Source organism: Triticum dicoccoides, chromosome 1A (genome assembly GCF_002162155.2).
Source record: "Triticum dicoccoides isolate Atlit2015 ecotype Zavitan chromosome 1A, WEW_v2.0, whole genome shotgun sequence".
NCBI classification, from domain to species: Eukaryota; Viridiplantae; Streptophyta; class Magnoliopsida; order Poales; family Poaceae; genus Triticum; species Triticum dicoccoides.
Genome location: NC_041380.1, coordinates 542,164,425 through 542,177,038, shown reverse-complemented (window position 1 = coordinate 542,177,038; position 12,614 = coordinate 542,164,425). Strand labels below are relative to the sequence as shown.

The window sequence follows — 12,614 nt, the reverse complement described above, 5'->3', positions numbered from 1 at the left end:
AAGTGATTGTTCACCCCCACAAACAACCCGAAAGGCATGTCATATAGATTTGTCTTGTAAGTTGTGTCAAATGTTATGACATCACCGAAATTGTGGTACTGCATTTTGCTTCTACCATTAGTCCACAACAAGGTTTTATCTTGCTTTCTTTATCAACCTCAACCACATACGAGAACTCTGGATCATTTGACCCCAGCTCGGAGAATACATCCATAGTCTTGCGTACATCATCGTCTGCCTACTCCCTACTAAGCTTTCCACAGAAAGTTCTAAGGCACCTCTTCGTAAACGACACATTCTCCATTCTCCCAAACAGACTGCCAATGATGATGTACACCTTCCCCAGATTAACATTGTTCTGCCGCAACTGCTTCACAAGGTCCCTGGTGTACGTGTCAATGCGCCAGTGTGATGGCCAGTGCAGCTTCTCCGCACAAGTCCGAAGCAGTTCATGGTTGTGTGAAGCACGGTTCTCCGATACATACCATCCCCCGTCATCCGTCCGGTGCAGACGCAGCATGGCGGCACAATTGCTCCTCATGGACGAGTTGTTCTCCCTCTCTGGTTTGCCCTGCAATTGATTTCAACAGGAAATTCACCAAAAAAATGTCAGTTTACTTCTGCAGAAAACAAGTTGCACTTTCTCGACTACACACTCAAAAGCACGAAAAGAAAAACCAAAACCAGGTAAGTATCTTATAGCACAGCCGCATACGATCTCCTGCATACACTTGGTCCCATTGACATTCTGCCTGCTCTTGCCATAACGAATCCCAAAGCCAACTTCCCATGAATAAAGATTGTAAAATTCATACGCCTCTGGCAGATAATCGAAAATTATGCCAAGCGCGGGGTTGACAACTACATCAGTTCCCCTGTCAGCAAATCCTCTTATGGCAGCTTCTAGTCCCGGCACACGATCAACTACTACCGACCGCTCGTCTGGTCCTTGTGGCCCTCTTGCCCTGCCAACATTAGCAGGAGAACAAGTAAGAAAAACACGAAAGCATGCCGGTATTGGGGATAACTTTTTTTCATTTCAATTTTGCATTTTCATTTTCATTCATAAAAATCAATAAGTCGTGGCCAGTGTGACGGCAAGTGTAATGAAAACGGGACACCATTTCCCCTGGAACTAACCCCTGCAAGGACACTAGCTTAGTACTACGCAATTCACGGTTTTCGCGGCCACTAGGTTAACCTGAGTATTACCTGTAACCACCCTCAGTTCATGTCCCCAAAACATTTGTTACTCTATGATTGGCCAGCTTTATGTGTTCGTGATAGGAAAATACAAAACCCAGCTAGACTAATGCGCCAATTCGCCAAGGTTGCCCCTACTAGTCTGGATTCAGATTACCGGACCAGTGATCAAAACTACCGCAGGCGGGTTGTCCGGCGATGGAGGCCCTCTACCTAACTAACTACCCCAATAATCAGAAGAAAAAAGGGATGTACTGGGAAAGCGTTATACTTATTATCTGCGTATATGCAAGTTCAGAATGTAAAACATCTTGAAAGTGGACCGCAAACTATAACTGAACAGAGTGCGATTGCCAAGGCCATTCACTCCCGCAAGACCGCTGGTGCCTGGGAGCTGCAAATTCGGGAACTTTGTGGTAATACATTGCTATCCTGGCTATGTTAGGCTAAAGGCCTTAATCATCATACTTTCACGCCTTTCATGAATCCCATATAATATGATTGGCAAAATGACGGGATCTAACTTCATAAAATACCAACCCCAGCATGAGTTGACACCAAGGCATGTACAAAATATACTAAATCAACCCAGTCTTGGTTCAGATGTTGCAAAAATTGAAATCCGCCAGATAACTAATGCCTAGATGCACGTATGCCTGACAATCAATAAAAATGGTTTTGGCACGAGCATAAGAACATCAACGATATACCTGCGCGTCCAGCCAACTCTGATGGTGGTGTTTACGGCTGCTCGGGCACAGTGGGGGGAGGACTGTACGGAGCCGCGTGAGATGACGGGCGGCGTCGACCCAGCGGCGCTCCTGGACGCCACATCGCCTCCCCAGAGCTGAAAGTGGTGCAGGACCCGCCGGAGAACTCTACATCAGGAGAACCCCTCTCTGCCCCCGCTGCGCGCCCCCCTGATCCGGCGGACGAATGTCAGGAGAGAACGCTCGCACGACTGCATCCGGGGAGCCTACGACCGAAGCGGCCGCCGCGGCGACGCCGCCGCCCGAGGTGGACGCCCCCAAGCGCGCTCCTGGATCTCTGGCCGCCGACGTCGATCTGCAGCACCGGCGAGCGTAGCAACATCGTTAGTTGTATACTATATTCCAACTGCAAACATTATAAAGGAACAGAGATTTCACTCACCCAGATTCTGTGCCGCTCACCGACGTTGCCGTTCGGAAATCGCCATGAGCAGAAAATGACGAACCACGGGGCGCCACCACTACCTCCGGCTCGTCGCGGTCCTACGCGCAGATGTGAAAAGGGACCCCGTGCTAGACGTAGGACAAGGGCTGGAACCTGGACACACTCCACCTAGCCAGGGCCCGCCTGTTAAAATTAATAATGTACCGCCCTGCACGCTCTGAGCGGACTGACCCTGCGTACGTCAAAACAGTATGATGCGACCCCACCGAAAGCGATGTGTCCGCTGTATTTGCGTGTACCCATCGAATGTATGCCCGCTTAATTACTTTCACGTTTTCTTTGCACACATCACCTCGCGCGTCGCGGCCATCGATGCGCTGCGTGCAGGAAGGCCGCTCTCGGTTTAGAGTAATGATCTAAAATGTCTTATAAAAATTTACAGAGGGAATAGTACCTAGTAAAAGTTAAAAAAAAAAGGAGAGAGTGAGAGAAAGCCGGGTCAGCAGCTCGTTGGGTGCTGGTGCTGACAAGGGAGCAGAGTTCGTGGATCGCCGGTGGCCGCCGATCTCTCCACGACGGCCGGAAGGTTCTTTTATGCTCTGAAATTGCTCGATTTTGAAACAAGTTAGTAGCAAAGTGGAGTCCTGTAGATTCTCTGCCAAGATAACATCAAATAATCTCCTATGCAGCTCTTCCTTTCAATTGTACACTGTTGAAACCTATATGCAACAGGACAAAATTTTCATAACCAAATGCAATACCCTATAGCGATTCTCTGAAATCCAATGCAGCTATCTCAGGAGCATCAAGCAAGCAAAATGCTGATGTCAAAATCAGACAAACATTGAATTACACCGAGCAGACAAAAGTTAAATAGAAACTTTTGGCTAATCATTGTCAATCCTTAATTTTGTTGGCAGGACTCTTCTAAAGAATAACTTAATCATTTCTGTTCCTTCGGTTGCTATTAATCTCATCATCCAAAAATCCCAAACATCGTAGCAGTTAGTAGTTCAGAATAGGCAGCAGTAAAATTGTAAACATAGAGATAAACAAGCAATCTTGCTATTATCTAATATAAGCTACAATGGAGAATCAGAATATTATTTAACCCAGTGACAGGTCCAGAAAACCGTAACAAAGAGCACCTACCTTATATTTTAGAAAGATCCGAACCAAACAAAAATGGATCTGTCTGATCTGCACCCAATACACTCCCACTGCTTTTACGTTAGCATTTGTGAACCAAACAATGCTGATATAGTGTTTGTTTTCTTCTATTCTGTCATTGGCCTGTGCAGGAATCTCTTCCGTGGCTGAAGATGAGGAAAAATCCACTACTGGCACCTGGAGCTGTTCTAACGGCCTGGGCCGGAGCACTCTACTACTTCCAGAAGGTGGGATCACAGGAGTTCTCTGAAAATGATCAAGCTCTGGATGAACTATGAGCCCAGGGCTACGCCATCGACAATAGCAACTGGTTGGAAATCAAAGGCCTAACCGACGAACTCGGAAGTCTGGAGATGTCTTCTTTGCAATTTGGGAAAGAAAACACATCGATAGTAGCTCAGCTCTCAGGCTCAGAACCTAGGCCCTGAGGCCGGATGAGAAAGCACAAGCCTAGTTGGTCGGTAATTCAGGCTGGTGGAATTGGATTTGAAATGTTTGTGTTGTATCTTGTGTATGTTACTCCCTCCGTTTCAAAATAGATGACTCAACTTTAATACAAAGTTGAGTCATCTATTTTGAAACGGAGAGAGTAGTTAGCTAAAAAGATAAATAAACAAACCGTTTCATCACTTGAATTGGATTGTTGGCTCTTTTTCACATCAATGTTTTTCCTTTTGCTCTAGCTGAAAGGCTAGATTTTTCCTGTGGCGGTGAGCTGCGGCATTCTGATTGGCCAGTTCCCTTGGAAATATGTCATCGGGCCCAATCAGGAGGAGTCTTCTTGGTCAACAGAGGAAGGAGGTGGCACTAGCCGTGGATGGAAGACTAGTCATAATGGGGAGTAACTTAGACTAGTACCATCACATTTTACTAGGCTATGTTACTACCTCCACAATGGGTAGTAATATGTGTGTGTTGTCATGTTATGGTTCATTTATTAGCCTATAGACTCATATTGTCTTGATATGTATGATGTTACAGTAACTAGCTAAGTTACCATCATCACCTCTTTCATCATTAAATATGTGTCACATAAGCAAAATTATCTTGAAAAATGTGATGTTACTAGTGATGTTACTCCTACTGTGGCCAGTCGAAGAGTGGCGGACACCGACGGCCTTGATTGCCACTTCGGATCTCTTAGCAGGAAAAGTAAAGCCCCCTCATATTTACATAGTGGACCTTATCCTTTTCGTAATATTGCGCAATGTCACCGAAAGCCCAGACAGAGGCAAAAAGAATTATATTTTTCCGAGACTGAAATTTTCTGATAAGTATGGTTTCGGATTATGCTCTATATTTTAGCAAACATCATAGACCTTATCATTTTTGTATTATTGCACATTACTACTGAAAATCTAGAGAGACAGAGAGGCAATGCTACCTTTGAGAAATCTATGAAAATTATTCTACAAGTGTGATTTCAGACTATGCTTTGTGATTTTTTAAAGAAAAAAATATATAACAATCAAACACCGGCTAGTTTATCTACTAATTAGTGATGGGAAGCAGAGAGCTAAGAGGAATCTGTATAGATTAAAGTGGGACGATGAAGAAGTACATGAATGATGATGGCGAAACAAATAAGAAAAAGAAACGAATAAAAGAGACATTTTAATGGAAGAAAGAAGAAGCCAAGCAAGATGACTGATTTGGAGGGATGTTCATTCTTAAGTTTGGCCATCATGGACATAGAAAGAGAAAGCTTGCAAGACGATAATAACACGAGATACGTGCTAAAAATTTGGCCATGGAGTTAACGTACTACCGATACTAGCTTGGTTTAACCATTGTAAAAGGATATCCAAGCTAGAAATTTTATGGCAACGACAACACAATTGATACCGAAAACAAACAAAGGTGTCTGAGGATATAAATAGACGTGGAGAATTTAGGTTGAATTTCAAAAAGATCCAATTTTTTTAATTTTATAACTAATGTTTTGATTAATGTGAGACAAATCATGATATGTGAGCAGGGACTACATGTCGCGACTAAAAAATGCTATCTATCAATCCTTGTGCCGTTTGGGTCACATTGATCATGATATGCAAGCAGGGACTACATGTCGTGGCTAAAAAGTGCTACATGTCAATCCTTAGGCCGGTTTGGGTTACGTCGATCATAATATGCAAGCAAGGACTACATGACACGGTTAAAAATGTTATCTATCAATCCTTCTACCGGTTTGGACATGTCACGTTGATCATGATATGCAAGCAAGGACTACATACCGCGGTTAGAAATGCTACCTATCAATTCTTCTACCGGTCTGGACACCTCATGAAAATGTTATTTATCAATCCTTGTGCCGGTTTGGACGTCTCATGAAAATTCTATTTATCAATCCTTGTGTCGGTTTGACGCCTCACGTTGGTCATGCCCTAGAGAAGGAGGAGCCTCTTGCTACGAAAACCACTATCCCCAGGGTGCTGCGCACAAAAGCGCGATAAATCCCAGACACTGGGCTCCAGTGGACCTCGCGATCGGGAGGTCTTCGTCTCCGCCTGGGAACGCTACCGAGATTTCTCCGTCCCTCTCCCCCCTCCCCCCTCACGCACCCAGCCGCGACTCGGCCGCAATGGCGGAGCCCGTGGCCAACGCGGCGGCGCCCGCCCCCGCCCCCGGCCGCCTCCGCAACGCCTTCGGCGGCGTGCTCTGCGCCTTTACCCTCATCCTCATCGGCGTCCTCGCCTTCTCGATCCGCCTCTTCTCCGTAAGATCTGATCCGCCCCCCCGCCCCCGTGCCTCCAGATCCGGTCCCGTGTTCGAACAGAGGTTCCGGAATTGCGTTTTTTTTCTCACGCGTCTCGCCGTTTCGGTGCCGCAGGTGATCAAGTACGAGAGCGTGATCCACGAGTTCGACCCCTACTTCAACTTCCGCGTCACTCAGGTTCGATTGCCCGGTTCCATTTTGTCGAGTTCTGTTCTGGAGCGCGCGGAATTGGGTTCTCAGCTCTTAGCGGGCTGCATAATGTGTTGTTGTGACTTGTGAATCTGGGGGAGGGTTCTGGGTTTTGGAAATTGACCGCTGTCTGGTAGATTTCGTCTGCTATGGATGATTTGTGGGAGTATAGGGCAAGCAGTTGGTTGCAGTATGAACATGAGAAGGCTGGCTTGATGCAGTTATGCACTGTATCTGTTCTGAATTACTCCTACTTGTGCAGTTTCTGTCGAAGAATGGAATCTACGAGTTCTGGAACTGGTTTGATGATAGGACATGGTAAGAGCCTCACAGGCAGCTGAATCATTTGGTATTGTACGGGTTATTTGCAAAGCGGAACGCACGAGTAGAATACATGGCTGAATTATCTTCTGCTGCTTCTGTTTCAGGTATCCCCTTGGTCGTGTGATTGGTGGCACTGTGTATCCTGGGTTGACTTTGACAGCTGGAAGCATTTGGTGGTATGTTATCGTAGGAGCACACCATTCTCGCTCTCCTTCCAGTTACTGAAAATGTGACTAAAATATTTGATCGGTCTACTAGGTTGGTTAATGCTCTGAACATCCCATTGTCGGTGGAGACTGTCTGCGTGTTCACTGCTCCAATTTTCTCTGCAATCGCTTCCTGGGCTACTTACCTCTTGACAAAGGTTGTTTTTTCACAGAAGCATGCATTCTCACAGTAGCCACTCATTTGGTAATTCTCTTCTCATTAATGTTGCTTTTCTATAGGAGGCAAAGGGCACTGGAGCTGGATTGATGGCAGCAGCCATTCTGGCAATGGTAAATTGCTCTTGTTTTATAGATATTTTCATTTTCTTATGCCATGGTCGAAGTGGAAATACAAATACTTTTCGATGAAGCTAGGGACGCCATTAGGTGCCGTTAGCTTTACCTATCTTTGGTTGGGAATATAAAGTTTTGATTGAGGAACAATTCGCCATACGATTAGTGCTTACTGATTTTTGTTAGGCCGAACCGGTATTTGTAGAACAGTTGGAAGTAACTGAATGTCTGAAACTGCATGGCACATGGAAATCTTGATATAATACGACGTCATTGCCACTATTGAGAAGGACCCTGGCTGATGTCCTCAATTATCTGGAGTTCACAACCCATAGAACTCTTTTCAGGATCTGATTTTTGCACTGCCCCCCGCGCGCACACACACACACGCGCGCACACACACACACACGACAGGTTTAGACAAAATCAAGACATCCAATTTATTGCTGTTTCTTAGAATGCTGCATCACCTTTATGTGTTATCTTATGTGTCATTATTCATGAATCAGACTGCTCTTAACATTGTTACAGGTCCCTTCGTACATCTCAAGATCAGTTGCTGGCAGCTATGATAATGAAGCTGTAGCAATATTTGCCTTGGTATTCACATTTTATCTGTATGTAAAGGTAATGGTACATCTGATGCTTCTTCATTTGCCTTCATTTCTACATAGCATTATGTACTGACTTATTTATGAATAATATACAGACACTGAACACAGGATCACTCTTTTATGCAACGCTCAATGCTCTCTCATATTTCTACATGGTAAGCTTGTTGATTTTGATCTATGGTTTTTGAAATGAATATTATAATCATGCACTAGCTTTTTCCAGGTCTGTTCTTGGGGAGGCTACACATTCATCATAAACCTTATTCCGATGCATGTGCTGTTGTGCATTGTAACCGGTCGTTATTCTTCAAGACTGTACATTGCATATGCTCCCCTTGTAAGTGCATACATTTATGCTGCCGTTTCTTGAGTTGTAACACAAAAGATGAAAATACATCAATTGAACATGTCAGTACTCACTAGTACCATTTGTCTGGGAAATGATCTTATGTGCGATTAATTATTCGTTTGCAGGTTATATTGGGAACACTTCTGGCAGCTTTGGTACCTGTCGTTGGTTTTAATGCTGTATTGACATCTGAGCACTTTGCATCATTTCTGGTACTACATTCACGTTCTTATGCACTCCTTCTCTTCCTCTTGTGTTTCTCTGTTCAGTAAAATATTATTGAATCAATTGACTTACAATTTTCTTGCAACCGGTCCTTGTAAAATGAAGGTTTCTTGAGTTGTTGAATTCTAGATGTGTTGCAAAACATAAACATCAGTTTCAGTCACGAAATGTGTTTACTGGATGTTGCTTCCTTTGGTCCAAATGCAAACGCACATTTACCTTTCTTCAGTTCATCTATAAAATACACACAATAAAAGGATATATCAAGTTAATGGTACTTCTAAGTTAATTAAGTCACCTCTTGATTAGATGAGCAGTCCCAAAATACTGTGAACCTACGACACAACAAGCCACTCTTGCATAATTCTGGGGCGTAGCAATTGCAGTTTTCCTGGAAAATGACCACAGTGGCCAGCTGAGGTCCTGTAACTCTTTCACCTTCACTCCCATGATCCCAGTAAAGTTATCCATCAGTGGCAATAGGGAGGCCTGACATAATGGTCTCCGTTTTTCTCGACATCTATGTGCAATGAATACGTACAATATTTCTGCAACTGCATTATGCACACAAACTAAGGAGGTGCCGAATCGAAAAAAGTGTAACAACACGAGATCATGCTAGCCTATCGAAAGAGATTGTCTAACCACTCAACCCCTCTCCGAACTTCACAAATACTCAATAGGAATGAAGAAAATTCAATGACTGCACTCTTGATTTCATTGATAACGGTGTACTTGAATTGCAGGTGTTCATAATCCTTCATGTGGTTGCTTTTGTGTATTACATCAAAGGACTTTTGACTCCCAGGCTGTTCAAAATGGCTATGACTCTTGTTATAACTGTTGGCCTGTAAGTCTCTGACCTTATCTATCAGCTTGACGACATGAGGAACTATCAAATAATATCCCGCAAATATAAACGTTTGTTTTTGTTGAATTGGTGCCTTCTCATTCACTTTATATTAATAGATAATTCCTTCCCGCAGGGCTGTTTGTTTTGCAGTGGTAGCTATACTCGTAGCGTTGGTGGCATCTAGCCCAACAAAAGGCTGGAGTGGGCGCAGTTTGAGTCTACTGGACCCGTAAGTTCTCATGGATCTTATCAAATATACTTGTGATTTCAATTAAGAAACTGGGGCAGGAAACTGAGAAGCATGGTATAATTCTTAGTTTTGCCCAGCTGTATCCTTAGGTTTTGGAGTCGCTAACGAAATGTACTTTTGATGCTCATTCATTTAGACAAAGAAATGCAGTTTCTTTCACCAATTAGTACTTGCTTTAGATCTCTTTGATTGTACTTTCTTCTGTTCATACTGTCCTGATAAGAGTGCATTTGCTCTGTTTCTTTTTTGTACTAAAAGCTGCGGCATTATTTTTACCTTTTTGACAGAACCTATGCAAGCAAGTATATTCCCATCATTGCCAGTGTCAGTGAACATCAACCCCCCACCTGGCCCTCTTATTTTATGGATATCAATGTTTTGGCCTTCTTGGTTCCTGCTGGAATAATTGTAAGCAATACACCATTTGAATTGTGGTTGAATTAACATCAATCTTTATTCTAACTACTCATTTTTTAACATGATCCAGTCATGCTTCTTGCCTTTGTCCGATGCAAGTTCATTCATGGTCTTGTACTTGGTAACTGCGGTATATTTTTCTGGAGTGATGGTAAGTATATGTTGTACAGATATTATGTAGTCTTATGTTTTTTATATATCTACTATGTGTTAAAATCATGTTCACTGTCTGTTAGGTTCGACTTATGCTTGTCCTTGCTCCTGCTGCGTGCATTCTATCCGGGATTGCTCTTTCTTCAGCCTTCGATGTCCTCACACGATCTATGAAATTTCAGCTATCAAAACTATTTGATGATGGCCCTGCTATTGTACGGTTGTTTCATCTCTATCTTTTGCACTGTCTGAATTGAATCACTATATGCCTTGTTGAACAAGTTATTGAACACTTCTTTCTCCTGAAACTAAAGGGTAATGGTAGCCCAAATGGTTCTAGTGCTAGCACGGTCAATACAAGTTCATCCAAAAGTGAGAAGACTGAAAAATCTGAAGCAGCTCCAAAGGAAAAACCATCAAAGAAGAACCGGAAGAAGGACAGAGAAGTGACAGAAAGTGCTTCTGTGAAGCCTAAAAAGGAAAAGAGACTTTCGGTACTGCCTTTGGAAGCATCTATTGTGGGCACTCTTTTACTGATCGCGTTAGGTGGTTTCTATGTGGTAAGTTCACTGCCCTTAGTCTCTTGCCAGAAAGAATGTCTCTATACATAAGAGGGATACAATAAGAATGCCACCTTTGCAGGTCCATTGTGTGTGGGCTGCAGCTGAAGCTTACTCCGCACCTTCAATTGTGTTGACATCTCGTTCACGCGAGGGATTGCATGTTTTTGATGATTTCCGTGAAGCTTATGCATGGCTTAGCCATAACACAGATGTGGATGACAAGGTATGATCACCCCATGCCTTTTGTTATTATGTGTACTGTCTTCTCTTCTTACAGTAAGATGCTCTGTTGCAGGTTGCATCCTGGTGGGACTATGGTTATCAAACAACTGCTATGGCTAACAGGACTGTGATTGTAGACAACAATACCTGGAACAACACTCACATAGCAACAGTTGGTACAGCGATGTCATCCCCAGAAAAGGCAGCATGGGAGATCTTTGATTCTTTAGATGTTAAATATGTGCTTGTTGTGTTTGGAGGTTGGTGCTTTATGGACTTGAGAAAAATAAATTACTGGCCTGAAACCAGCAATCACAGATCTCTTAACATTTGAAGTTTCCTTTGCAGGTCTGGTTGGCTACCCTAGTGATGATATTAACAAGTTCCTTTGGATGGTTCGCATAGGAGGTGGTGAATTCCCTCACATCAAGGAGCCAGATTATCTTGTGAGTACTGGATTCCTTTCTTAGATGGTGCCCTCCACGTATTTTTGTTAGCATGAGTAAAAGAATAGTTAAACATGTGTGACTCTGCATATTTCATGTTTTTTCTGATTTTTTTGTGTCCTATATATTTGATAGAGAGACGGCCAGTACCGTGTTGATGCTCAAGCAACTCCAACTATGTTGAATTGCCTCATGTACAAGCTTTGCTATTACAGGTATGTTGTATAGAATTCAATAGGATAAGTTCAGTTGACGTCTCCATGCATGTTCTTTTGACATTTGTTTCCCCTTTGTTCCCCTCAGGTTTGTTGAAACTGATGGCAAAGGCTTTGACAGAGTAAGAGGATATGAAATAGGAAAGAAGCATTTCAAGCTAACACATTTTGAGGAGGTATTGTGATTTTACTCTCCTTACGGTTAGCTAATGTTGAGTTCGTCCATTTTTTCTACTTCAGTCCCTGCTTGTTGCTCACCTATCGTGGTGCTAAATAGGTTTTCACAACCCACCACTGGATGGTGCGCATTTATAAACTGAAACCTCAAAAGAACAGGATTAGGGGCAAGTTGAAGAAGTCGAAATCCGTAAGTCTGCCAGTGTACTAATTTTAACACCTATGCTTTCTTTCTTAGCCCATCCTAAACACACTTCATGATTTTGTTTGACCCGCAGAGTTCCAAAACTAGTTCGACGCTTGCAGCGGGGCGAAAGAAGAACCCATGGCAATGAAGAGAAACCGTGTTCCATTTACTTGAGGCTTGATATTGTAGCTCAACTGCACCAAGTTCAAAAGAACTAGAATACTACAGAACTAGATTAGAGATATCTGCATTGTTGTGCTCGTATTTGACCCCCTAATGTGTTCTTTCTGGAACCAGCCAAAGTTCTGATAGAATTTTTGATAGACGAGTTATGTTTTTCTCCCCCTTTGTTGGGACGCTACCTTTCGTGTCAACTTGCACCACAGATGTTAGGACTGTCATATGTACTCCCTCTGTCCCATAATATAAGAATGTTTTTCGTGTCAAAAATGCTCTTATATTATGGGGCGGAGAGAGTGGAATGGTGTCTATATGACACATGCCTGTTGCAAGTAGTTTTTCCGTACACAAAATCTGGAAAGTGGATGGCTGTTAATGCTTTCTAGGGAGGAGCACTAGAAGCCCTTAACCAGCCTCTAGAAGCACAACAACAATTGAGATCGGAAGCAGAACCAAAGACAAATTTCTTATTTTCTTTATTGAGAATTCTGGAGAGCTTTATTGAG

The 12,614-nt window shown here is 43.2% G+C and overlaps 1 protein-coding gene across 1 annotated transcript; it reads left to right on the top strand.

Annotated features, from left to right (window-relative positions):
* The first annotated feature begins 6,080 nt into the window (after positions 1–6,080).
* LOC119287360 (dolichyl-diphosphooligosaccharide--protein glycosyltransferase subunit STT3A-like) lies at positions 6,081–12,302 on the top strand. The gene is made up of 23 exons (XM_037566902.1): positions 6,081–6,244; positions 6,359–6,421; positions 6,696–6,751; positions 6,862–6,933; positions 7,016–7,121; positions 7,204–7,254; positions 7,789–7,884; positions 7,967–8,026; positions 8,095–8,208; positions 8,346–8,432; positions 9,192–9,295; positions 9,432–9,527; positions 9,836–9,956; positions 10,036–10,116; positions 10,202–10,333; positions 10,433–10,678; positions 10,761–10,904; positions 10,977–11,163; positions 11,252–11,349; positions 11,485–11,564; positions 11,653–11,740; positions 11,842–11,931; positions 12,020–12,302. The coding sequence occupies exons 1-23, from the start codon at positions 6,110–6,112 to the stop codon at positions 12,074–12,076; spliced, it is 2,364 nt and encodes a 787-aa protein (XP_037422799.1). The 5' UTR covers positions 6,081–6,109; the 3' UTR covers positions 12,077–12,302.
* The last annotated feature ends 312 nt before the right edge of the window (positions 12,303–12,614 follow it).